Here is a 23,958-nt window from a genome sequence, read left to right as displayed (position 1 = left end):
TCAGTTTGGTGTCCCCACAACATTTACTGCAATTGAATCTCTCCATGCCATTTTAACCCTGTTGCTGTTCACATTTGCCACCATATCGATTTAAAATGGAGGCGCCTCCATTTCCGGGAACGATGCAGCATGATCCGAATCAATTTGGTAGCATGGTCATACTACAGAAGATTCAAATTGTTGCTTTAAAAAAAGAACCACTAAGGGGTCTAGTGTCAAATACGCCAGTTTAAGTGGGCTTTTTGGCCACCTCCCCACAAACTGCACCAAGTGCAGTTGAGGCAAATATGAACTTCACAGAAATAAATTGGTTCCACACTGGTTTATTTCTCTAGTGTGAATGGAGCCCTAATTTAAGCCTTACACCATTCTTTAATTGGAAGAAGGTTTGGACAACAGGAGACTCATGCTTAGATGAAGGAGGACACTCCTCTAAATATTAAGTGCATGATTTTAAGTGGCCTACAGGTTCTTTCCAGGTACAGAGACTGATTTCTTAATTTTTTTAGAATCTCCTTTCTCTATAATTTACATGCAGCAGCAGTCTGACTATTTGACTGTATGATTGGATGTGACCAACAGCTTATTTTGAAAGGAGTATCATTTGTGGCTGCGTGTAGCAAAAGCTTTGGGTTATAGTAAGGAAAGCTGATAATAAGGTGGCTCCATACAAACACACACCCTGGTGATCAATCATATTTATTACAGTGTGAGTCATTGTTTACTAAGCAAATTGACTAAATATCAACACAGGAGACAAAATACAGGAGTCCAGAGCTAGCAGTAATTAAAACTATGATTTATTTCTATAAGAAAAGCACTTTACAAGATTTATTTCATTGTCAGTTACAGCACCTCTATAAAGTAATTTGCAAATTAGCTGCTATGTTAGTCCATAGAACCAAAATCATTCTCCAGGATCATATAGCCCTCCAACAGATTTTGGCCTGTAGCATTCCTCAGCATTAGTTACGGTGGGTGTTGTGATCAGATATATGGAAGAGCACATGATCACCACCACTGCCTTAAAGACTAACACATTTACAACAGCATGAGCTTCTGTAGACTATCGCTCACTCCAGCAGATGCTCAAAGTATGAACTAGAATTCCAGCGATTTGTGTAAAATGTTCATCCGCTACCACCTGGCAATGCCCTTGAAGTGGCTTACAAACATAAAACCATAAATTCATAGCTTATTGATGTTTTTATTCCAACTCACAGTGAAAGATGGAGAAGAACTCTAAGAAAACAGGTAGAAACTTTTCAGTGTCTGCCACCTGCAATCTTTTTACGTAGAGAGTCAGCCATGGAAGCCCACTAAATAACCTTGGGCAAGTCACAATCTCTCAGCCTCAGGAGAAGACAATGGCAAACCTCCTCTAAACAAATCATGCCAAAAAATCCCTATGATAGGGTTGCCTAAGAGTTGCCATAAGCCGAAAATGACTTGAAGGTACACAACGAGAATATTAGGTATGGAATATCTCATGTTTTGCATAGTTGCTTCTTCTCTGTCTCGCTACATCGGTTTCCTTAGTTTTTCCCAGACTGCACGCTATGCTTGATTTATGCCTTCATAATGGCTGGAAAAAGAGCAGAAAGTTATGTGATAATGTGATTAGAATAATAGAATCATAGAGTTGGAAGAGACCACAAGGGCCATCCAGTCCAACCCCCTGCGATCAAGCATATGACCAGTGCCTAATTATCAATGGTTCAATTGCTCCAAGCTTCTCACCAACTATGGGATCCAGTACTAATGGGGAACAAAGTGGCATTTGCATTTTCTTCCCCTCCAGTCACTTCCTGAATCTCTTGATGTTTCTAGTATCAGTAGTTTGTGTGCTCCTCGAGTAATTAAGTGAAAATGCATGGCACTCTACCTATCAGTGTTGCTGAAGTGGCAGGTCTGGAAATGGATTCATACATGAATATTTTTGTACTGCTAGCTATTGTACTTTTTATTTTATTTCATAGAATCATAGAATAATAGAGTTGGAAGAGACCGCAAGGTCCATCCAGTCCAACCCCCTGCCATGCAGGAAATCCAAATCAAAGCATCCCCGACAGATGGCCATCCAGCCTCTGTTTAAAGACCTCCAAGGAGGGAGATTCCATTACACTCTGAGGGAGTTCCACTGTCAGACAGCCCTTACTGTCAGGAAGTTCTTCCTAATGTTGAGGTGGAATCTCTTTTGCTGTAGCTTTCATCCATTATTCTGGGTCCTAGTCTCTGGAGCAGCAGAAAACAAGCTTGCTCCCTCCTCAATATGACATCCCTTCAAGTATTTAAACAGGGTTATCATATCACCTCCTAACCTTCTCTTCTCCAGGCTAAACATCCCCAGCTCCCTAAGTCTTTCCTTCATAGGGCATGACTTCCAGACCCTTCACCATTTTAGTCGCTCTCCTTTGGACATGCTCCAGTTTCTCCACATCCTTTTTAAATTGTGGTGCCCAGAACTGGACACAATATTCCAGGTGGGGACTGACCAAAGCAGAATACAGTGGCACTATTACTTCTCTTGATCTAGACACTATACTTTTATTGATGCAGCCTAAAATTGCATTGGCCTTTTTAGCTGCTGCATCGCACTGTTGACTCATATTCAACTTGCGGTCTACTTGGACTCCAAGATCCCTTTCACACTGTAGTCTTGTTCAGCCATGTGTCCCCCATCCTATATCTGTGCATTTTATTTTTCCACCCTAAGTGCAGTACATTTCTCCGTGTTGAATTTCATTTTGTTAGGTTTGGCCCAGCTTTCTAGTCTATTCAGATCATCATGAATTTTGATCCTGTCTTCTGGGGTATTAGCTACTCCCCGTAGTTTGGTGTCATCTGCAAATTTGATAAGTATGCCCCCAATTTTGTCCTCCAAGTCACTGATAAAGATGTTGAATAGCACTGGGCCCAGGACAGAGCCCTGGGGGACCCCACTGGTCACTTCTCTCCAGGAGGAAAGGAGCAATTGTTGAGCACCCTTTGGGTTCGGCCAGTGAACCAATTACAAATCCATGTAACAGTTGCCTTGTCTAGCCCACATTTTACAAGCTTGTTTGCAAAAATGTCATGGGGAACCTTGTCAAAGGCCTTACTGAAATCAAGATATACTACGTCCACAGCATTCCCTTCATCTACCAAGCTGGTAATTTTATCAAAGAAAGAGATCAGGTTTGTCTGGCATGACTTCTTTCTCTGAAACCCATGCTGACGTTTTGTGATTATGGCATTGCTTTCTAGATGTTCACAGACTCTCTGTTTAATGATCTGTTCTAGAATTTTTCCTGGTATTGATGTCAGACTAACTGGACCATAATTGTTGGGATCCTTTTTTTCCCCCTTTTTGAAGATGGGGACTGTCATGGCCAGCCAAGATGAGCTCTTGGAGGATGAGGAGGAGGATGAGCCTCCTCCAGAGCAAGGGCTGATTGAGGCTACGCCAGGTGTTAGTTCTGTTCTGCCAGGTCCCAGCTGTGCTTCCCCAGCCCCAGAGCAGGAGGTCCAACCAGGTCCTAGTGCTGAGGAAAGGCCTTCTATGTTGCCACAGCCTAGTAGTGATTCGGGAGACGAGGCGTGCCTGCAAGTGCCTTCTTATCAAGAGAGAAGGGCTGAGAGTGCTTGCAGGCGCAGATCCAGGAGGATTGCAGAAAGACAATCGGCAAACCAGCCTCAGGTGGCTCGAGGGAGAGCTTCCCTGATTTAAGTGGGAGAGAGGCTTGAGTTTGTTTGCTTAGAGTTTATTGCATGTGCCCTTGGTGTGATTGCTGTCGCTCTAGCTCCAGACATCTTGTTACCTTGTACCTTGACCTCGGACCGGACTTTGTTATCTCTTGGCTATTGTGACCTCGGACTGTTTTGACCGCTGCTTTCTGGCTTCCTGACTTCGGCTCGTCTTTCGGCACGCTTGACTTTCTGCAACCCCGACACCGGCTTGTTTCCTCGGCTTGCTCTTTGACTGCTTCTCCACAAGGTTTGTTTTGCCTACACGTGTTGGCTGCAGGCTTGGTTATCAGCATAAGTCAGAGATTGCTGGCAGCAATCCCGGACAGGGACAATGGTTGCCCTCCTCCAGTCTGCTCGGACTTCTCCTGTTCTCCAGGAGTTCTCAAAGATTATTGCCAATGGCTCCAATATTACATTTGCCAGCTCTTTTAATACCCTTGGATGTAGTTCATCTGGTCCTGGCATTTATATAATTAATTAACTAATTAATTTCTTCCAGAATAGATCTCACATGTGCAAAAAGTGAGCCATTTTTGGTACTACTCCACGGCCCTAACTACCATAATCTGACCTTGTATATAACAGCTACCATCCTGCCATATGGATCTTCAGCCATGTTGGATAACCTACTAGTCACTGAAACTGACTTTCTCAAAAGGAATGCTGTATTCCACTGAATTCTGCAGGCCATGGGTGATAAATCTGCTGGTGATAGCTCTGCGTTTTTCAGTCTTTCCACTTTCAGATAACCCTTGCCTCATTTACAAATTAGGACCAAATTAGGAGGAATAGCTAATACTCCAGAGGACACAATCAAAATTCAAAATGACCTGAATAGACTAGAAAGCTGGGCCAAAGCTCACAAAATGAATTTCAACAGGTAAAAATGTAAGGTACTGCACTTAGGGCGGAAAAATAAAATGCACAGATATAAGATGCAGGACATCTGGCTAAATGAAACTACATGCGAAAGGGATCTAGGAGTCCAAGTAGACCACAAGTTGAACATGAGTCAACAATGTGAGGCACCAGCTAAAAAGGCCAATGCAATTTTAGGCTGCATCAATAAAAGTATAGTGTCTAGATCAAGAGAAGTAAAAGTGTCACTCTATTCTGCTTTGGTCAGGCCCCACCTGGAATATTGTGTCTAGTTCTGGGCGCCACAATTCAGAAAGGACATTGAGAAACTGGAGTGTGTCCAGGGGAGGGTGACTAAAATGGTAAAAGGTCTGGAAACCTTGCCCTATCAGGAAAGGCTTAGGGAGCTGGGGATGTTTAGCCTGGAGAAGAGAAGGTTAAGAGGTGATATGAGAGCCCTGTTTAAATATTTGAAGGGATGTCATAATGAGGAGGGAGCAAGCTTGTTTTCTGCTGCTCCAGAGAACAGGACCCGGAGCAATGGATGCAAGCTACAGGAAAAGAGATTCCACCTCAACATTAGGAGGAACCTCCTGACAATGAGGGCTGTTCGATAGTGGAACACACTCCCTCGGAGAGTGGTGGAGTCTCCTTCCTTGAAGTCTTTAAACAGAGGCTGGATGGCCATCTGTCGGGGATGCTTTGATTGACATTTCCTGCATAGCAGGGGGTTGGACTGGATGGCCCTTGCGGTCTCTTCCAACTCTACCATTCTATGATTCTACTGCTCTGTCAGAGGACCATGGGCATATTGTAGAGTGTTCTGGCAAATATTTTATTGTACATGCTCCACAGAACAGGCATATTGTGTGCCATGAGCTCAGCATGCACAGAAGAACATTTCTGTTGAACACTAATGGGTAATATATTTGGTATTAAAGGATGCAATGGTATGCCAGTACATCAGCATTGTTTGGACTACTACAGCCTGAGGCAGGTTTATTCCTTGGACTGTACACATAGTTCATGTATAGGGTGAAAGAGATGACAAGGGTATGCCTGTAAGCCAATGTCCCACACCCACAGCACAACAGTATGTATAGGATTCTGAATTCAGCTCAACAATGCTATGGATTTCCCAAAATTGAAATCCAGCATTATAAGGGCTCCTGATCACAGGACCTCGGTGTTCAACCAAATGTGATTACAGAGTCCCAGAAAAACCAAGAACAAGTGACAGTATGGAATGCTAATGGGTGTATGTGGGAATAAGGATTATCTGTGTGCCTTGGCTCCATCTCCACTCTAACACTACCTGCCAGCAAGTTAATGCTTCCACTGGGCTTATCTCATAACCCTCATCTATGTGATAGAAAGACTTTCCACTTTGTTCCGAATATAAGAAAAAGCCATTCTGGATCTAACCAAGGGTGCATCAAATCTAGCATCCTTTTTCCAACAGTGAGCACCCCACACTCACCGACGTTTCCGCCACCAATAAAATATTACTGCTGAGACAGCTATCAACAAAGGAACGAGGATGCCGATTATTACTGGTACAGCCACTCCAGATTTCCTTTCTGAAGAATGTGGAGAGACAGACAGAAAGAAAGAAACACAATCATACAAGGAAAAGCAACAGAAAGACGTCACAGCGCTTCCAGCTGTGTAGCCATGATTTAAGTTTCTTTAGCCAAGGCAGTCCAAATGCTTTAGAGCAACATCTTAATTTTTGTTACTCAAACTTTCCCAGGTAACAGCCAGTGTATTGTATACAGTGATTAGAAATAGAAAAAAAATGGTGATGGTCTGTACCAAGTTCAGAAAAGTTACTTTTTTGGACTACTAGTCACACTGGGAAGATGATTCTGCAAGCCTTAATCCAGAAAAGGAATGTCTGCAAACTCTGGTTTAAAGACAATCAGAGATTTTTGCACTTGTTCCTCTCCTGTTCTAAATATCTCTCTCTCTCTCTCTCTCTCTCTCTCTCTCTCTTGAATACACACAATTTTCTGATCTGCAGAGAAAAAGCCAACGCTTGTGAATTTCAGCTTATGTGAATATGCTTCTTATTTTGTGCAAGGAATAGGTTTTTGAATGGCATGGTGATTTTTTTTAAAAGTGCAACTCAATTCATATAAACACCTCATTCCACCCCAAATTCTAAGAATCCGAAATGTAGTTTTGAGCTTAAAACTGGATTTCATCTTTTCAGAAAATGGAGAATCAAATCTTTCTGCCTTTCTTGCTTGCAATATTCCTCTAGGTGAAACCTCAAAACATTAAACCATGTTCCAGAAACTTTTCTAAATACCTGCATTTTTTGCAAGCATTTGATTATACTTTCCTCTTGATGACCACTTGTTTCCGACAGTTGGGGAAGGAACCCGAGTAAATCTAAAGAGTGTATTCAGTAAGCAACCATTTTATAACAGATAAGCAGGACAAGTACAGGAAGAGCTGGGCTTGGGAATTCAGATTTGTCAATGCAAGAACCAAAGAGGAACATCCGAGGGGATGTAGTGAATGTCCCCCTCTTTGCCAAAATGATTTGCGCTTTTGGGAGGCTTCCACTAGCTGTAAATGATACAGTAATTCCATCGTTCCCAATCTGGTGACTTCCACATGTTTTGGACAACACGTCTCATAATTCTTTTTAAAAACTTAAGTTATTAACAACATGACATGGTGCAAAATGTGATCATTTTGTAACAGAACAAAAAAGGAACACAACAGGACTTGCACATTATTTCTGAAAAATAAGATTTTAAATTCTTGTGTGATTAGTCTTTGTTCACAGGTTCACAGCATGAGAATGTGACAGTAAATTAATAACTGAACAGCTCTTTACAATTCAACTGCTAAAACGTCTCTCCACTGGTCAAGAAGTGACTTTAAAGGAAATACAAACTCACCACTGTCATTGATGAAATTAATAAAGGGAAACTACATTGAAAAGCTAAATTCTGGCTGTTTATTTCTGTTATCATGTACAACAGGGTTAACTTTTCTGTAAGTGCTATTTCCCAAATTCTTTTATACCAGGCTTTAACCTTAGAGGCATGCCAAATTTTTTCTGTTCCGAGTTATTATCAAGTCTTACAGCAGTATAAGACAATGTAACCAGTTCTTTATTATTTAATCCATCATGATTGTTACAAAAGATGAAGCAAAGTCATATTTTGGGATCAACTGGAACTGATTGGTTTGTAAATTGATTTATTATTAGAAATATCTTTCTCCAAAATCCAGAAATACTGGGACACTTCCACCACATTGAGAAACATGTACCCAGTGCCTACAGTTCCTTCAGCATTTTTTAGATACATGTTTGTCTATGTATTTCATCTATACTGGAGTTAGGTACCAACAATATATTATTTTTAAATGTATTTTTTCATATGGAAAGATACATATTTTATTAGAAGGCTTTTCCATTGTACTTTCCAATTAATATTTTCTACATTTGTATGGAGATCGATATTCCATGCTTTCTTGAAGCCCTCAGGATTTAGGTATGCTGATTCAATAAACAGATGTATACATTGACATCAAATATTTAACATTTGTTTCATATTATATTTCAATTTATTAATATTAGTATTTCCTTTTTGCTTAAGGGAGATTGCATCTATGTTTTGACATCTGTTTGGAGATGAAGTGGCGCATGTTGTGTTTGTTGTTACTGTTAGCTGTCCTCGAGTCGACTATGACTCATATTGACCCTGTAGATGAGATACCTCCAAGACCTCCTTCCCTCCACTGCTCTGCTCAGATCGTGCAAACCCATGCTTGCGACCTCCCATAATTAATGCTCACTAGCTGTGTTGGCTGTGGTTGCTGGGAGACCAAAACAGAAAATACTACAGACTGAGAAAGGCTGTTGTCATCAGTGCAAACGGATTTATTACACAAGGCCCAACATGAATCTATACTAAAGATGTTTGTGTGATAACAATTACTATATCTGGCTACTTTAATTTGCTGCAAAAGTCTAAATAATCACAGTAACAATATTTTGTTGTGTGAGGTCTGTACACATGGATCAAAAGGCCCGTGTTCCCCCCAGCCTAGCATCATCTTATATGGACGACACAGGCCAATAGCCCCAGGCCAGTATCAGCCAGTCTAGACACGCAAAAATACATGTTGTTTGCTGCAGTGAGAGCAGAAACACCACGCGGCTCCACACACTCCTTATCTTCCACCACTGTCACATCTTCTCTGAAGACCCTCACCACAATCTGTGATGCTGAAAAGGAGCACCTGGCCATTTGGGTGTAGCCAGGTTCCTCATTTCCACCCTTATGGCCATGGTAGGGGCCTTCTGAGAAGACACAACAATTGTGGGAAGCATGGCCAGCCCAGAGAGTGACCCGGGTCAGAACCTGGGACAGGATGCCATGGGCCTGGACCATGGTATCCTGACCATCTGCTCATTGATGTCCAAGTACCTCCCAACCAGGTTTATTACATCAAGAAATAGGGTCCTAAGTGGGAACATATTTTTCTAGAGGAATAGGGACACTCTATACTCACTCCAAGGGATGACAAGACTTCTCTTGTCCAGGCTGCTGTGCTCCACTCTGCAAGCATAACTATGTGCAATATCTGCTGACTTAATAGTCAGAGAACTCCTGGTCTGATAGGTCAAGTCATGGTTAGGCAAGATGCCAGTGGAGTTGACTGCTGAGCTGGGTAAGGCCTTCTCATCTTGCAGCCAGGAGACATTCACCAGGCGTGGATAGAAACCAGTGACTCGGCAAACTAACAGCAAAGAGTCAGGAGACTCCTGAGCAAAAACCACAGCATCAGGCACCTCTGAAAAACAGAACAGTTCTCAGAAGCTACACTTAACAACAACAACAACAACAACAACAACTATTATTATTATTTCTTATCCGCCTCTCCCCATGGTCTGCTGTGGGGAAGAACAAAGGACCAACAAATATGCGTCAGTTAAAATGCAATTTCAGTTAAAACATATGTCAGTTTAAAAGAACAAACAAGACACATACATATTAAAAGAATCGACATTTAAAATTCATTGTTTAAAATTTACCATTTAAAAAATCATCTGGGTATATCATTATGTACACTGGGGATTCATGCCATACTGGTTTCTGGACCTATTGTCCTAGAACTTTATCACACGACCCCCATTCTCGCCGTGATTGCATTATTGAAAGGAAGTGGATACTTCCTGGTTTTGGAGCTCTCTCTATAGCATATCGCTTCTATAGCACAATCAGGCTCTTGCTGGTCCCATGCACTCTCTTCTGCTTAGTCCTTAACCCAGCTTCCCTGCCCTATGCCCTATCCAGCATGCATTTCATTGTGTGTATGTATGTGTGTAAGAGTTAACACAATTATGCTAATAAAGTTTAACCAAATAAATGAATAAAAGAAAGTTTTTTTAAAAAAAACAGCTGTTCTGAAATAGTGTGGTGGGAAAGAAATACTGACACCACATGACTGCTCAGTGCTGGAACTCGCACAGGAATCACTTACTGCACCTGAGGATTAGCACTATATCAGTGTTACTGGGAGCTTAGTGATGGGTTTTCCCTGTCAATGGCAAGGTGTTTCCAACAATGCTTTGAAGATAAGGCAGTGACAAGAGGGAGTTGGCATCACACAACAGGTACCAGGTCTTAGACACTCAAGACCAAAACAGCCTCAACTGCTTTGGATTACAATAAGGATTGCTGTTCCTTATGTGTTTCTCATAATGATCACTTTGTAACTTTAAGAACTCATATGAAATGCTCCAGATCCTGTCTGATCTTGGAAGCAAAGCAGGTTCACCTCTGGTTAGTACTTGGATAGGAGACAGCCAACAAATACCAAGTGTTGTAGGTTATATTTCATAGGAAGGAACTTTGTGTGTTTCTTGCCTAAGAAAACCCTGTGTAACTCATGGGAATGCTTTAAATCCACAGGTGACTTGAAGGCACATACACACATATATCCCTGACTATGCTTCCCCTCTTTTTCAACAACACTTTTTCCTTCTGTGTCACGATTTTTAAACTCTGAGCCTAGGAATCAGATGTGTGTGCAAGTGTGCATGTACAGTACTTTCTTTGTTACTGACCTCATTCCAAGCCACTTCCACTGAACGACAGAGCAAAAATGCTATTAAAGTAAAGTAAATTAAAACTGGGAATCTAATTTTTCCAGCAGCGGACAAAGCAAGGCTATTGTCCTTCTATCACTTCTTTTAAAAGTTAACTTAAAATTCCATTTCATTCTTTCAAGCTCCCAAGTACTGTACACTGTCCCATTTTATATTTAGCAGCAAGGCAACCAATTTCTACATTTCTTTTGTTTAGAGCTGACATAAGATATTTTGTAGTCCAAGAGAAAAATACTTTCTGCTGAACTCCACATCTCCGGGGCATGATATACAGTATTTGCCATTTGCTCCTCAAACTTCTCCTTTTCTGCATATCTTTAGTATCCTGTTTCTTGATGGAATAAGGGAAAGGATCCACTGCTCTAAAAAAAATCTAGGTCGGGGTGGAAGTTGTGTGGCCTTCCAGATATTGCTGAACTGCAATACCCAGTTGGCTTTAGCCAGCCACTAAAATAGTAAAAAATGGTGGGTGTTGAACTTCTGCAACAAAAACAATCTCTGTCCAATAGAGAAGGCACCTCAATCCTAAACACCAGCTTTGAGAGTTCCTACATGACAGAGGGTTGGACTGGATGGTCCTTGTGGTCTTTTCCAACTGTATGATTCTATGTAAACACCGAAAGTTCATAACGTTTGACTTATTTCCCATATAACAATACTCTGTTTACATGCATTGAAGTTGCTTTTAGACTTATGGCAACCCCATTAATTTCATAGTCTCTCCTTAGGCAAGGAATACTCAGAGGTGGTTTTGCCAGTTCCTTCCTCTGAAATATAGCCTACAGTACTTGGTATTCATTGGTGGCCTTCCATCCAAGTACCAAACAGGGCTGACTGGGCTTAGCTTCCAAGATCAAATGAGATCTGGTGCCTTTAGGGTTACATAAAAATGTTTATAAAATGCTAGACTCTAGCCTTACCTTGCCTGTCCAGACTTGCCTTTCCAGCTTGAAGAAAGCTCTTGAGAGCTTTGATACACTGGTTTGACAACAGGCTGCGAAGGGTTGAAATTGTGCCCTTGTCTTTGTTGAGGTAGGCTTGAACGCTGAGAGTGAGCTTATCCTTCTTTTGGGCAACCCAGGCAGCATTATCAGCATCTAATACAACCATCACTTCTCCATTTGCAGCGCCATTATAGAAACCTCTCGTTGTCCCATTAGATTCAATCTCACAAAAAATCAAGGACTGAATAACAAGAGGATCTGGGGATTGAAATGTGAAAACCACCAGTTATTGAGGAACAGAAGAAAATACACTCGTCCCTCCACATTTGCTGGGGTTAGGGGCACAGGACCCCCATCAATGTGGGAAAACCACAAATAACAAAAACACTATGTTTTCTCCTGAGAGAACACCTCTCTTGGAATCTCTGAGTCCGCCAGTGCAACTCTGTGGTCAACATCTGCCAGACATTGACCACAGAATTGCGCTGGAGGAGCTACAAATGCCTAGTGGAGTGTTCTCTTTAGGAATCTCTAGGTCCTTCAGTGCAACTTTTGGTTAAAGTTGACCATAGAGTTGTGCTGGAGGACCTTGATATTCCTAGAGAGAATATATTAATAAAATATGTGAATAATCAAATCTGCAAAAGTCAAAGCCGCAAATGTGGAGGGACAGGAATCCTTGTAGGTAAGAGATAGGAGTCTTTCTCTACAGCAGGGGTAGGGCTGTGGCCTTCCACATCACTTCCTTAGTTGAGTTCAAGTCCAAACTTAAAACAACTTTGTTTAGGGAAGCTTTTCTGATTACGGCTTGATTTTTTACCATTAAATAAATATGTATTAGATGGTTTTATAGCCTACTGTTTTAGAGTTATTTTAATAAGTCATTATTTTATAATTTTGTTGCCTTCTGATTTTAGGTTTTTATCTTTAAATTTGTTAAATGACTATGTGAAGTGCTGTGTAAAACGTACAACACTATATAAAAAAACTTTAATCATCATCATCATCTTTGGGGGGAGAAGGCTAATCCCTTCTGTGAGGGATATTCCATCAGTTAACAGGGTCACAAATGGCAAGAGCAGTTCTTCAGATATTCTGACCCAGGACATTGAGGCCAGTGTGGAGAATGTCCACATTCATACTTTCGAATGACTTCCCAAGAGCTTGGAAAAAGTTATTTTTTGGACTACCAATCCCTGAGTCCCCTACCTATCATGGCCATTTGTGGTGGGCAAGGACATGTCAGGACCTATCATGCTGACAAGAAAAATCATGGGCCTCATCAACCTTCTTCCTCCCCGTCTGCCCTTGATTTGTTAGTTACATAGCCAGGACCAAATTGGGAATAAGAATAAGATGTGTTCGGAGAGAAGAATGGTGGAGTCAGGCAGTAGAAGCAAAAGACTTTTCTCACCTGAAGGTCAGAAGCTGAGGATTATGCAGCTAGTTCTAAATCTGATGCCCATTTCCTTCCAAAACACATTGTGGGGCACATTGTGGGGCCCAAATTTATTAGGCTTTGGAATTTAATTTTTTTTAAAAAAAATAGCCAAACTGACTTGAGGTTTACGTCACATTTTTTCAAAGAATGTTTAAAAGGAAACTCAAGGCCACTTGCTTTGCTTTGGATGAGAATTGTTCTTCTGGAAGCTTCCAGGAGCAGCCAGTTCTCCATGTAATAAACAACATTTATTTGGCAATGAGTGATAACCCAGGGCTTAAAAACAGCAGGGGTCCCACCTGTGGCCCATATGCCACAAGTTGCCCATTTCTGATCAAGGCAGGATATTTACTCATGAGGAGATCAACAGCATATCTTGAAGAACAGGATTAATCATGATCTTTGTACTCACAGCTAGCATTAAAAGTCTTAGCCATGTCGTTGATGGTTTTTTTGAAGCCTATAAGGTAGGCATTGATTATCTTCTCCAGCATGTCCCATTCTTGAGGTGTGAAGGCACTACTGGCCCATGGTTGGAGGAATCTGATCTTCTGGCTGTCAAGCGAATGGGTCTCCATGTCTCCTAGGAAAGCATTTGCTTCCATGACATCAGTGACAGTAGCATTTTGGAATGCTACAGTCTGCAATAATTGAAAAGGATGGAGTTCTACTGGGAGAGGAAAGGAGGCTGGACAGACACACACAGAGAGAAGAGAATGTGAAAAGACCTCATTCCTGAAAATTTTAGCAGAAGTTTGACAGACATATAGTATTTATATGCACATCAGGACTCTTGTGTATTTAATTATTGCCCAGGGAAAGGAATTTCAGGGGCTGCTGCAGTTTTAACCACTCCCTCTGTAACAAACTGCCCCTCCAAAATATCTTCATCAACACAGAAGTTGATTAAGTTTCTGTGTTCCAGCACAAAAGCAAAGAATCTGGTGAGACTTTAAGGTTGACTGATAAGCATGAGTTTATGTGGATTATGATCCACTTTCTCAGATACAGAGAGTACAGCCAATTCTCTGTATCCTATCCATGGATTCTTTATTCATGGATTCAACCATCTATGACATTAAAATATTTTAAAAATATATAAATTCCAAAAAGCAACCACTGATTTTGCCATTGTATATAAGGTACACCATTTTACTATGCCACTGTATTTAATGTGACTTGGAAATCCATGGATTTTGCAACCCACAAGGGATCCTGGAATCCAACTCCAATGGATACCAAGTGCCCACTGTATACTATTAGAACGGCTTCAGGTATACAGAGAGAGTGAGAGAAACAGAGAGTAAGAGTACAGTACATGGCTGCAACTGGATACAAGTAATGACAATTATTAACACATTATTGTTGTTGTTGTTTATGTTAATTACTATTAATTCTGATCCAGAAATAAACTTCCTGTCCCGCTTACTGTGAATATTTCAAATAAACTTTCAAACCAAATTTCATAAAGACATTTCACAGCAATATTATAGATCACAATGTTCTAATGTTTTAAACCAAATTAAAAAAAAAAAACAGAGCTGTTCAGACAATAACCACTAAAATTACAGTACTACCGTCCAAACCTAAAACAATAGGGGGAACTTGCAAATTTAATCCAGCATTTATAGTTGGCTGCCTCCCAAAGAAATGTTTGGACAGACCAAAGGCCATTGTTCAATATAAACGCTTAGGTACCATGCGAGTGAAGAGGAAGCTGTGGCGTCCACTGTACGTCATCAGCAATGGGTTGCTAAGAAAGGCAAGCCAGAAGAAGCAGAGACAGCCAGAAACCCTGCAGCAGAGCAAAGGCAGAAAATGATGGTGGAATCAGCCATCCCAACAACATGCAAAGCAAACTGTTTCTCAGACTGGAAAGATCTGTCAGCCTTAAGACTCTAGCAGGACAAGGCCAGAATATTTAGTGAGATCAGCCACAATTCAAAAAAAAAAAAAAGCACCAAAACACAATTAGAGCCCAGGAAGCTGAAACATCTCAGCTCTTCTGTTCATCTTGTTCTGACTGTGGTTCTTGACAGCCTTAAACTGAGACCGGAAACCAGAGACAGCTCCAGTTGTTCATCTTTCAGCAAGGCTTTCTCACATCTGCTTTTATTCAGCTATTCTTTCCTGCCACATTAGCCACAGTAACTAAGGAACTTCATTTACAGGGGTAGGCAGCTTGTGGCCCTCTAGATGTTGTTCTACAGCTCCCAGCATTCTTCACCACTGACACTGCTGACTAGGGCTTATGGGAGCTGCAGTCCAGCAATAGCCAGAGAGGTGCTTTTGCCCACTCCTAAGCTTGGAGCTACCTTTCAACTATTGCAAGAGGCAGGATTAAGCTCTATCTACTCCATACTGTTTTGCCACCATAGAGAGAGGATGCTTTCCAAAAAGACAGCTACTAACACTATTGTGTCAAAAGAAATGAAAGAACTGTTACTACTTCCTTTTTCTCTCCTTAGCAGATTTCTTTTATGGAGGGGAGAAAAAGAGCAAAACAACAGAAGTAAGAAAATATAGAAGGTGGAAAATCACATCTGGATCTCTCCCATACAATTCTGTGAATGAAGAATGCCAAATGCATGATAAAATCCTTGTCTGGAGGGAACCTGGACAAACACATATTTTACTTTTGAGTTGATAACAATGCATAGGAACCTAGGCTGCTTCTGATTAGGATGCAAAATCAAATAAAATAAAGTGCCTTGCAGAAGTATTCATTCCCCTTTGACCTTTCAATATTTTATTGTGTTACAATCTAGACTGACAGTAGGTTTAATGGATACTATCACCACTTGGTGTACACAAGATAACACTGTCAAGGTAGCACAAAAATAAACAAAGCCAAGCATTTGAATAACAGTACATGGATTGAGAGCCAGGTATCTGTCTTTGGTTTGGGCCGTGTGTGTGTGTGTGTGTGTGTGTCTTCAAATTGCCGGCCAACTTATGTCAACCCCCATGAATTTCATAGGGTTTTCTCAACCAAGAAATACTCACAGATAGTTCTGCCAATTCCTTCCTCTGAAATGTAGTCTACAGCACCTGGTACTCATTGACAGTCTTCCATCCAGGGACTAACCAGGACTGACCCTTCTTAACTTCCAAGATCAAATAGAATCTGATGCCATTCAGGGTATTTAGACCCTAACATGATATTACAAAGCTATTATTTTACTGAAAAATTATTTTACTGTGTGCATTTTTAAAGCGTTGACAAGAACAATTTGTTCTCATGAGACAAATTAATGATGTATAACTGAAGGGTCTTGTGGCCACCTTCAATTTCTTTTTAATGGCTTAAACTTTTATTTACTCAGTATATCAGTCAATCAGTTTATTCTAACACACACACACACACACACACACACACTCATGTATAAGTCTAGAAATTCTAGTAAAAATTCACCCAAAAAACCTGGGTCGATTTATCCATGGGTAAATATAAGAATTCAACTTTAACTCTTATCAAGAAAAGAACCATCCTGTTCTCTGAGTAGAGGAGCGAAAGGCGAGTGCTTAGTTCGTCCTGGACACACCAAAAAGAAGCACCAACTCCCTGTACTTTTTTTACCATGGCACCACTTTTAGCCTTTTTAACTTCCTGAGTGGGAAACTGGCAGTAGTGGTAGCTCTTTGGCACTTCACCTCAAAGGAGCACTGGGTGGAATCAGGCTTTGAAGGATCTGAATATGGCATTGGTCCATATTTGTGAGCTTTTCTGGATTAAAATTAGGCAAAGTTATGATAAAGCTAAAGGCTATAAATCACTGCTAACATAGTTGTGATTTTCTTTGCTTTGCCCTTTCATCCTTTTAGACATGTGTGCATTTTCTTAACCCTGGCAGAACCTGGTACACATCACACTACCATCCTAACTACATTTACTGTAGTTCCCTTATCCATCCAGATGTTAGCATGAGCACCAACAGTTATGCCAGCCAGAATTTTGTAAATTCTTTGGCATTGTTTTAATTTGGTTTGTCTTTTATTTCTTTTGTTACATGCTCCTAAGTTTTATCCTTGACTTAACTATGAGTCATATCAAAATACACAATTTTGTCCCCAAAATCTGCCTCAGCATACCGGTAGTCAAGTATATATAATAAACAAACAAACAAACAAATAAATAAGTTATATTTCCTGCCTCTCCCTGCAGATCGAGGCGGGATTATAACCAATACAATGCATACAAAGTATACAATACAAAAACACAGTCAATAAACAATCATACTTCGATTAAAATTAACAGAGGCCATCATATAATAATAACAACAACCATAGATCACAGAATTTTCTGGTGATAGGAGTGGAGCTTTTGATATCCTTCTGGAATGCTTGAGAGAGTTGGGTATTGGTGGCACTGCGCTCCAGTGGTTCCGGTCCTACCTCTCGGGAAGATTCCAGATGGTGAGGCTGGGGGACAGCTGCTCTCGTAAAAGAGAGCTGACATCTGGCGTCCCCCAAGGTGCCATTCTGTCCCCCATGCTATTTAACATTTACATGAAGCCGTTGGGACAGATCATCCGGAGACATGGAGCTCGGTGTTATCAGTACGCTGATGACACCCAGATCTATCTCTCCATGTCTCCAACTGATCCAGTGACTAAGGATGGCATCTCTCCTTTGGATGCCTGCCTGAAGTCAGTAATGGGATGGATGAGAGAAAACAAACTCAAGCTGAATCCAGAGAAAACAGAGGTACAGTGGTACCTCGGGATACGAAATACCCAGGTTACGAAATTTTCGGGATACGAAAAAATCCCATAGGGAATTATTGTTTCGGGTTACGAATGTTTTTTCGCGGGTTACGAAAAAAACTTTTGGGGCCTTTTTTCGGCTTTTTCGCACGGAATCGCGGCTTTTCCCCATTAGCGCCTATGGCAATTCGGCTTACGAAGGCTTTTTGGGTTACGAAAGCGGCCGCGTTACGAATTAATTTCGTAACCCGAGGCACCACTGTACTCATGATAGGTACCCCAGGCCCAGGCAGGGAAATTTGTCATCCTGTCCTGGATGGGGTCACACTTCCCCTAAAGGACAAAGTTTGCAGTTTGGGAGTACTCCTGCATTCATCTCTACAGTTATCATCTCAAGTGGATGTGAAGGAAAAACATTTGTCGTATCAGCCAAAGCTGATACGACAAATGCGTCCCTGTCTAAACTGAAAGGACCTTGAAACTGTAGTACATGCACTGGTAACCTCTCGCTTGGATTTCTGTAATGCGCTCTACATGGCAGTAGTGGTAGCTCTTTGGCACTTCACTTTGTACCAGGTTCGGAAGCTTCAGCTAGTTCAAAATGCAGCAGCCAGCCAGATTGGTAGCTGGAACCTCCAGGTCAGACCATTTAACACCAGTACTAAGATCTTTACACTGGCTGCCTATTAACTTCCGGGCTCAATACAAAGTCTTGGTTATTACCTATAAAGCCCTATATGGCTTGGGCCTGAGTTACATGAGGGAACACCTCTCTCCATATAGTCCGCCCCGCACTCTCAGAACATCAGGAAAAAAATTTTTAGTACACCCTAAGGTGAGATTAGCAGCAACTCACCAGAGAGCATTTTCTTCAGTTGCACCAACGTACAGTACTGGAATAAACTTCCAGAAGAGCTTCGGATGATTTCCACATTGGATGCCTTCAAAAAGGCTTTAAAGACCCACCTCTTCCAATTAGCATTCCCTTCAGACTCCTCATAGAGATTGTCTCCCCTGATATAAATGGTTAATTACAATTGATAGATTCCATGCTTGTTTTACTGATGTTTAGTTTTTATTTGTTTTTATTGATAGATATATTGAAATGTTGTTTTTATACTGTGAAAGTTTTTTATGATTCTGTGAACCATTTTGATCGTTTCGGAAGAGCAGTATATAAATAAAGCATATTATTATTATTATTATTATTATTATTATTATTATTATTTCTTATACAGGATCGGATGGGTAAGCCCACTGGAAGAGATCCATCTTTTAACTGCCTTTTTAAAGGCATCCTAGGTGGCAATCAGACAGATCTCTTCTAGTAGGCCATGCTATAGTTTGGAGCAGCGACAGTGAAAGCTGTCGTTATTAATCTAGTTTTTTTATTCCAATAGATTCTTCCCAGATGTTCTGAGAGTGCGGGGTGGATTGTGTAGGGAGAGTCGTTCCCGTAAGTAACTCGGGCCCGAGCCATGTAGGGCTTTAAAGGTAATAACCAACACCTTATACTGCGCCTGGAAGCTGACTGGCAGCCAGTGGAGAGATTTTAAAACAGGTGTTATATGGTCAGACCTTGATGGACCAGAAACCAACCTGACTACCATATTTTGAACTAATTGACGCTTCCGAGCCTGGCACAAGGGTAGCCCCATGTAGAGTGCATTACAGAAATCAAGACAAGAGATTACTAGTGTATGTACCACTGCTTCAAGGTCCTTTTTCCCAACAAGAGGACCCCTGGCAGCTACCCACACAAATTATTTGGTGTCATCTGCAAATTTGATAAGCATGCCCTCCATTCCTTCATCCAAGACACTGATAGAACTGGGCCCAGGACTGATCCCTGTGGCACCCCACTAGTCACTTCCCTCTGGGATGAAGAGGAGCCATTGTAGAGTACCCTTTAGGTTCAGCCAGTCAACCAATTGCAAATCCATCTAACAGTGGTCTTGTCTACACTACATTTTACTAGCTTGTTTACAAGAATACCATGGTGGATGGTAGACTTTGGCCTCTGGAAATTGTCATTTCAGCAAGGAGAAAGTCTGATAGACATGGTTGAGGTACAGTAGTTTCAAAGATTCACTTTCAACCTTAACATATTTGTTACTCTTCTTGCCCATTAAAAATATTTCTGCCCACTTTTGCATTTTGCCTGACCAAATTATATATATATATTGAAGAGCGCATGGCAAGGATCTTCGGCTCTTCTGTGTTGCTTTAAAGCCCTGGTGGCACAGTACCGCAGCCACTCACTCAAAACCATAAGGTTGCGAGTTCTATATTAGCCAGGGCTCAAGCTCGACTCAGGCTTACATCCTTCTGAGGTTGCTAAAATGAGTACCCAGTTTGTTGCCACCAATTAGCTTACAATTGTAAACCACTTTAGAGACTGCTTAGTTTGCTTCTCAGCCTTTCGGCTAAGATTAAGTGTAGTGTGTAGTATGAAGCAGTATATAAATGAAGCTGCTATTGCTATTGCTTTAAAACCACACATTTTATTTTGTTTTCTTATAATATATATAATCCACAACAATCACCATAATTGCAGTATTATATATCTGCCATAGTTGTACTTCTTCCTGGTTTTTCATTAACTTTCTGAAAGCATAATCGATAATCATGTTCTGTCACCCCATTAAATCTAATATTTCTTAACATCTTATCTGTCTGTTCCACATCTATCAGTTGGACTTCAACACAGTGAGCAAATTACAATTAGTGAATGATAATAAAAGTAGTACCTTAAAATGAGAAGCCCCAATAACATTACATGTTGTTTATCTTTGCTACAACTAGTTTGCATTTTCACGTATGTCTCTTGTTCTATAAACTCTATCTAGGGCTATAAAATCAAGTTCTATAAAATCAGATCTTCCCATTTTTCTTTCCAATGTTTTATTATAGGAAGCCAGTCTTCATCAACAGTTTTTAGAGATTTGTTATTTAGCAAATACGTAAGCCTATAATGCTCTAAACATCAATAGGTTTTATCATTCATTGTTGGTGTTGTTCTTTCCATTTTTTGGCAAAAAGAATACAAGCAGCTGCAACCATGTAAAGCATTGTTTTCCAATGTTTATTTTCATTTTTTAAAAATCTAAAATGTCTGTCATTGTTTAAAGTGTGAGGGGGGAAAGTTCAGCTTTTCCCCCTCACACACATTTTTTAATCATAGGTGAGCCTATGGATGTCACCAGATATAGCTGAACTGCAAGTGACAGGAGCCCAGTGGCAGCATAGCCATGGGTCAAGGATGCTGGGGGTTGCAGTCCAACAACCTCTGGAGGGCAAATCAGCTCTCATCATTAGGGTGAATCATAGAATCATAGAGCTAGAAGAGACACCACGAAGTGCCATCCAGTCCAAATCCATTCTGCCATGCAGGAAATCACAATCAAAGCATCCTCGACAGATGGCCATCCAGCCTCTGCTTAAAGACCTCCAAGGAGGGAGACTCCACTACATTCCGAGGGAGTGTGTTCCACTGTCAAACAGCCCTTACTGTCAGGAAGTTCCTCCTAATGTTGAGGTGGAATCTCTTTTCCTATAGCTTGCATCCATTGTTCGGGGTCCTATTTTCTGGAGCAGCAGAAAACAAGCTTGCTCCTTCCTCAATATGGCATCCCTTCAAATATTTAAACAGGGCTATCATATCACCTATTAACCTTCTCTTCTTCAGGCTAAGAATACCCAGCCCCCTAAGTCTCTCCTCATAGGGAACAGCTTCCAGAAGTGAAGTAGCCATTGTTGCTCAAGAGGCGTATGGACACCTGAAAAGGCGTAACTACAGAAGTGTATGGAAGGAAGTCTAGTGCTCTCTCTCTCTGGCTCTCATCTGAATTAAAGACAATCCTGTTACTATGGACCCTAGAACTGCAGAGTTGGGGGGGCACCTCAGAGGTCATCTAATCCAACCCCACACTATACCAGTGATTCCCAAACTTTGGCCTTTTAGCTGTTTTGGACTTCAGCTCCCAGAAGTCCCAGCTAAGCTTGACTGATGTCAGGAATTCTGGGAGCTGAAGTCCAAAACATTTGGAGAACCAAAGTTGGAACCACTGGTGTGGACGAAGGGACAATAACCTCTCTTCTCTTTCCAGGTTCAGGCAGCATGTCAGGTAATGTGCCATTGCTCTAATTCAGTGGCCCCCAAACTGTGCCCTTTAAAAGATTTTAGGCTTCAGCTCCCAGAAGCCTCACCCATGTGGGTCAATAGCCTGGGATTCTGGGAGCTGAAGTCCAAAATCCTTTAAAGGGCACAGTTTGGGGACAACTGGGTTACAATGTAAGAAGCTAGTGGAGCTTCTCAAGCTTGCAACATGTATCTGGTGCATTTTGGCTGGCCCCATAAAAATATCTCACCACTGTTTGGTGGATTTGTTTTGTTTGGATTTGGTAAATGGCCAACACAGCCCCCCACCCCTGAATGTTTTCCTGGGAACAGTGAGGAAAGGGACTTACTTACCCCCCTGGGCTCCCTCTCCCCAGAAAGGAAGGGAGGAGAGCAGCACCAGGCCTCTCCAGGAGAGAAGGAGCCCCTGCTGCAGCTGCATGCTCCTCGAGGGAAGGGAGAGCGAAAGCAGGGCCCCTCTCTCCTCCCCCCAAGGCCTGCCTGCCTGACAGCCTGCCTTCCAAGCCAAATAGGGAACCCAAGCAGCCCCAGGGAGGAGGGCCCAGCCCTGAGTGGCCTTCACATGGAAGGAAGGGACCCCCCTGGCCCTCCCTCCCTCCCTCCCTTCCTCAGCAGCAGAAGAAAAGAAGGACTTTAGCTCCAGCAGCTACAGCCACAAAGATCAATGGGCGGCTTGCCCAGTGCAGTGCCCCAGGACTGGCACCGCCCCAGGAGGGCTTCAGCAATAAGGTCTTTCCTCCCTGTCCTCTTCATCCTCTTCCTCCTCCTTCTCCATCCTTCCCATGCATTCTCTTTCTCCTCCTTCCTCTCCCTCCCTCCTCCACTTTCCCCTTCCTCTTCCTATTCTCCCTCTGACTCTTCCATTTCCTCATTCCTATTCTTCCTCTGCCTCCTCCAGTTCCTCCTTCCCCTTCCTATTCTGCATCTAACTCCTCCACTTTCTCCTTCCTCTTCCTCCATCCTTCACCTTGCTTCTCCACTTTCCCTTTCCTATTCTTCCTCTTCCTTCTCCATTTCCTCCTTCCCCTTCCTATTCTTCCTCTGACTCCTCCACTTTCTCCTTCTTTTTCTTCCATCCTTCACCTTTCTCTGTCTTCTCTTCCTCCTCTTCGTCATTCCCCATCTTCCTCCTCCTATAGCAATAGCAATATCAAGTACATTTCTATACCTCTTACCGATGTATTAAGAGGTTTGCAATGTGTACACTAGAATCATAAAATTGGAAGAGACCACAAGGGCCATCCAGTCCAAGCCCATTCTGCCATGCAGGAAATCTCAATCAAAGCATCCCAGACAGATGGCCATTCAGCCTCTGTTTAAAGACCTCCAAGGAAGGAGACTCCACTACACTCCGAGGGAGTGTGTTCCACTGTCAAACAGCCCTTACTGTCAGGAAGTTCCTCCGAACGTTGAGGTGGAATCTCTTTTCCTGGAGCTTGCATTCATTGTTCCGGGTCCTAGTCTCTGGAGCAGCAGAAAATAAGCTTTCCCCCTCCTCAATATGACATCCCTTCAAGTATTTAAACAGGGCTATCATACCACCTCTTAACCTTCTCTTCTCCAGATAAACATCCCCAGCTCCCTAAGTCTCTCCTCATAGGGCATGGTTTCCAAACCCTTCGCGATTTTAGTCGCCCTCCTTTAGACACACTCCAGTTTCTCAATGTCCTTTTTGAATTGTGGCGCCCAGAACCGGACACAATAGTCCAGGCGGGACCTGACCAAAGCAGTATAGAGTGGGACTATTACTTCACTCCATCTAGACACTATACTTCTATTGATGCAGCCTAAAATTGCATTGGCCTTTTTAGTTGCCGCATCACACTGTTGACTCATGTTCAACTTGTGGTCTACTTGGACTCCCAGATCCCTTTCACATGTAATCTCATTCAGCCAGGTGTCTCCCATCCTATAGCTGTGCATTTTATTTTTCTGCCCTAAGTTCAGTACCTTACATTTCTCTGTGTTGAATTTCATTTTGTGAGCTTTGGTCCAGCTTT

General features: G+C 41.9%; 1 protein-coding gene across 2 annotated transcripts; it reads right to left on the bottom strand.

Annotated features, from left to right (window-relative positions):
- Window positions 1-778: 778 nt before the first annotated feature.
- LOC121924004 (antigen-presenting glycoprotein CD1d-like) lies at window positions 779-22,482 on the bottom strand. Of its 2 annotated transcripts, XM_042455044.1 has the most exons (7): window positions 22,292-22,356; window positions 14,810-14,906; window positions 13,524-13,799; window positions 11,647-11,928; window positions 9,127-9,408; window positions 6,068-6,167; window positions 779-1,585 (listed from the first exon to the last, which is right to left on the bottom strand). In XM_042455044.1, the coding sequence occupies exons 3-7, from the start codon at window positions 13,714-13,716 to the stop codon at window positions 1,558-1,560; spliced, it is 885 nt and encodes a 294-aa protein (XP_042310978.1). In that variant the 5' UTR covers window positions 13,717-13,799; window positions 14,810-14,906; window positions 22,292-22,356; the 3' UTR covers window positions 779-1,557. The 2 variants fall into 2 exon arrangements, with proteins under 2 accessions (XP_042310978.1, XP_042310977.1); XM_042455043.1 differs by lacking the exon at window positions 14,810-14,906 and having other exon boundaries at window positions 22,292-22,482.
- Between the last annotated feature and the right edge of the window lie 1,476 nt (window positions 22,483-23,958).

Source organism: Sceloporus undulatus, chromosome 2 (assembly GCF_019175285.1).
Source record: "Sceloporus undulatus isolate JIND9_A2432 ecotype Alabama chromosome 2, SceUnd_v1.1, whole genome shotgun sequence".
Classification (NCBI taxonomy): Eukaryota; Metazoa; Chordata; class Lepidosauria; order Squamata; family Phrynosomatidae; genus Sceloporus; species Sceloporus undulatus.
Note: the sequence above shows the minus strand (reverse complement) of the source record. Positions and strands in the feature narration are given on the sequence as shown.